The sequence below is a fragment of the Olea europaea genome, chromosome 10 (assembly GCF_002742605.1).
Source record: "Olea europaea var. sylvestris chromosome 10, O_europaea_v1, whole genome shotgun sequence".
In the NCBI taxonomy this organism is placed as follows: domain Eukaryota; kingdom Viridiplantae; phylum Streptophyta; class Magnoliopsida; order Lamiales; family Oleaceae; genus Olea; species Olea europaea.
This window is the reverse complement of record NC_036246.1, coordinates 34,269,201-34,270,840: the sequence shown is the minus strand read 5'-3', so window position 1 is coordinate 34,270,840 and position 1,640 is coordinate 34,269,201. Positions and strand designations below refer to the sequence as shown.

General features: G+C 35.4%; 1 protein-coding gene across 3 annotated transcripts in view; it reads left to right on the top strand.

Moving 5' to 3' along the window:
- The first annotated feature begins 570 nt into the window (after window positions 1-570).
- Window positions 571-1,640, top strand: part of LOC111401946 — a 5,461-nt gene continuing 4,391 nt past the window's right edge. The window contains exons 1-3 of one of the 3 annotated variants that reach the window (XM_023029933.1): window positions 578-850; window positions 1,099-1,220; window positions 1,323-1,532. In XM_023029933.1, the coding sequence (XP_022885701.1) occupies window positions 1,365-1,532 (168 nt within the window). In that variant the 5' untranslated portion in view covers window positions 578-850; window positions 1,099-1,220; window positions 1,323-1,364. Of the gene's footprint in view, window positions 851-1,098; window positions 1,221-1,322; window positions 1,533-1,640 lie in introns of all 3 variants that reach the window. The other 2 variants (XM_023029934.1, XM_023029932.1) reach the window with 2 other exon arrangements.

The following is a 1,640-nucleotide window of genomic DNA, read 5'->3' as shown; positions in this document are numbered from 1 at the left end:
AGCAAAATATTTATCGACAAATAAAGTTAGTGAATCATAATACATTAAGGGACAAGTAACGTCAAGTTTTATTAAACTTAATAAATTAGCTGAAATCTGATTTTATAAATATGAAATGTAATTAGTCATATCTTGATCAAATACGCAAGTAAACTTTTTAATGTCCGAAGTACTAATACATATACAGAAAGAAGATGATGAGAATCTTCTTCTTCTTCTACATAATGCACACTATCATAGATACTTGGTGAGTACATAAACATACTTAATTCAGGCCCCTTGGTCTAAAATTGGGCTGTATTAGTCGAGTTTGGGCTAAAATAAAGTTTTAGTAAAGTTAACCCCAAAACTATTTTGTTCGCCTTTAAAATCCGCATATAGCTCAATTTTATCCCCCGTTTGAGCCCCATTATTTGTAGATTATAATGAGATGAATAGTGTTTTTTTAAAAAATGAGTAGTTAAAAAGTTTTTGATTTACGTGTAATATTATTTTATTGAAGATTATGTGGTTAAAAGTAAGAGTGAGAAAAATTTAGTTTAATATAATGAAAAATAATGGGGTTTAAACATAGTGAACAGTGGTGAGCTTATATACAAGACGAACAATAGCGAGCAGCAGCCTCCCTGGTATTTGATTAAGTTGACAGAGTGCTGTAAAAATATTTGATTTTGATAATATTTAGCGCCATTTTTGCGCTAATTTCCGATATTTGTAGGCCGATTCTACTCAGTTTCACTTTCCCTTTCCCTTTCCCTTTTCCTTTTCCTTCTCTGGTATCGATTTCTCCTTTCCTTCCGACTGAAATTGTGTGGGAAATCCATTTAATCATATACTCTTCAATCCTAAGGTAGCTTTCTCGCCCTCTCTCACACACACATCACGCAATACACGCTTGATGCAGTTTCGATTGAATGTCTAGGCCACGTGTGAAACAAGAGTATGCTAAATCTGTTCGACGAAATGTCTCTTTGGGATTTTATTTATTATTATTTTTTTCAGTGGTAAAACAATTTATAAGTTTGATTATATTCTGAAAGTGCTTTCTTAAAAATGTGGGAATGCCTTCAGGCTTAAAATGATTGCCTTTTTGTTAAGTCTCTGGTGGCATGGAGTTGAGGCATTAGATTCCGAACTGGAAAACTTCTATTGAAATTAAATTGATGTTATTCAAGTACTGACTTCAAGCCCCAATTGATTCACTGCGTACTAGGTTTCAGGTTACAAATATGACTTATATGAAGCCATAGCTAAAATTTAGCGGGTTGTTAAAATATAGTCTTCTCTTTGGGTGAAATTAAGTTTACATGTTGAACCTGCAGCTGAGAAGGGACGTCCCACTGAAGATCAGAATAAGGACCGTCATGTTAGCTACTGCAATCAGGTATATTGCAAAGAAACCAAAGCCAAAGATGAAACCAATAGAACTAAAGACTCCACCAGAACAAACACAAACTATCACAAGGGTGGTCTTTGACATCCTCAAGGAACATGGTCCTCTAACCATTGCAGACACCTGGGAACATGTGAAGGTATCCCTCCTCTGCGCCTCTTATATTTTTAACTCGTGCAAATACTATTTCTGCTAACAATATAAAGTGCATAGAACACCCCCCCCCCCCCCCCCCCCCCGCAACACC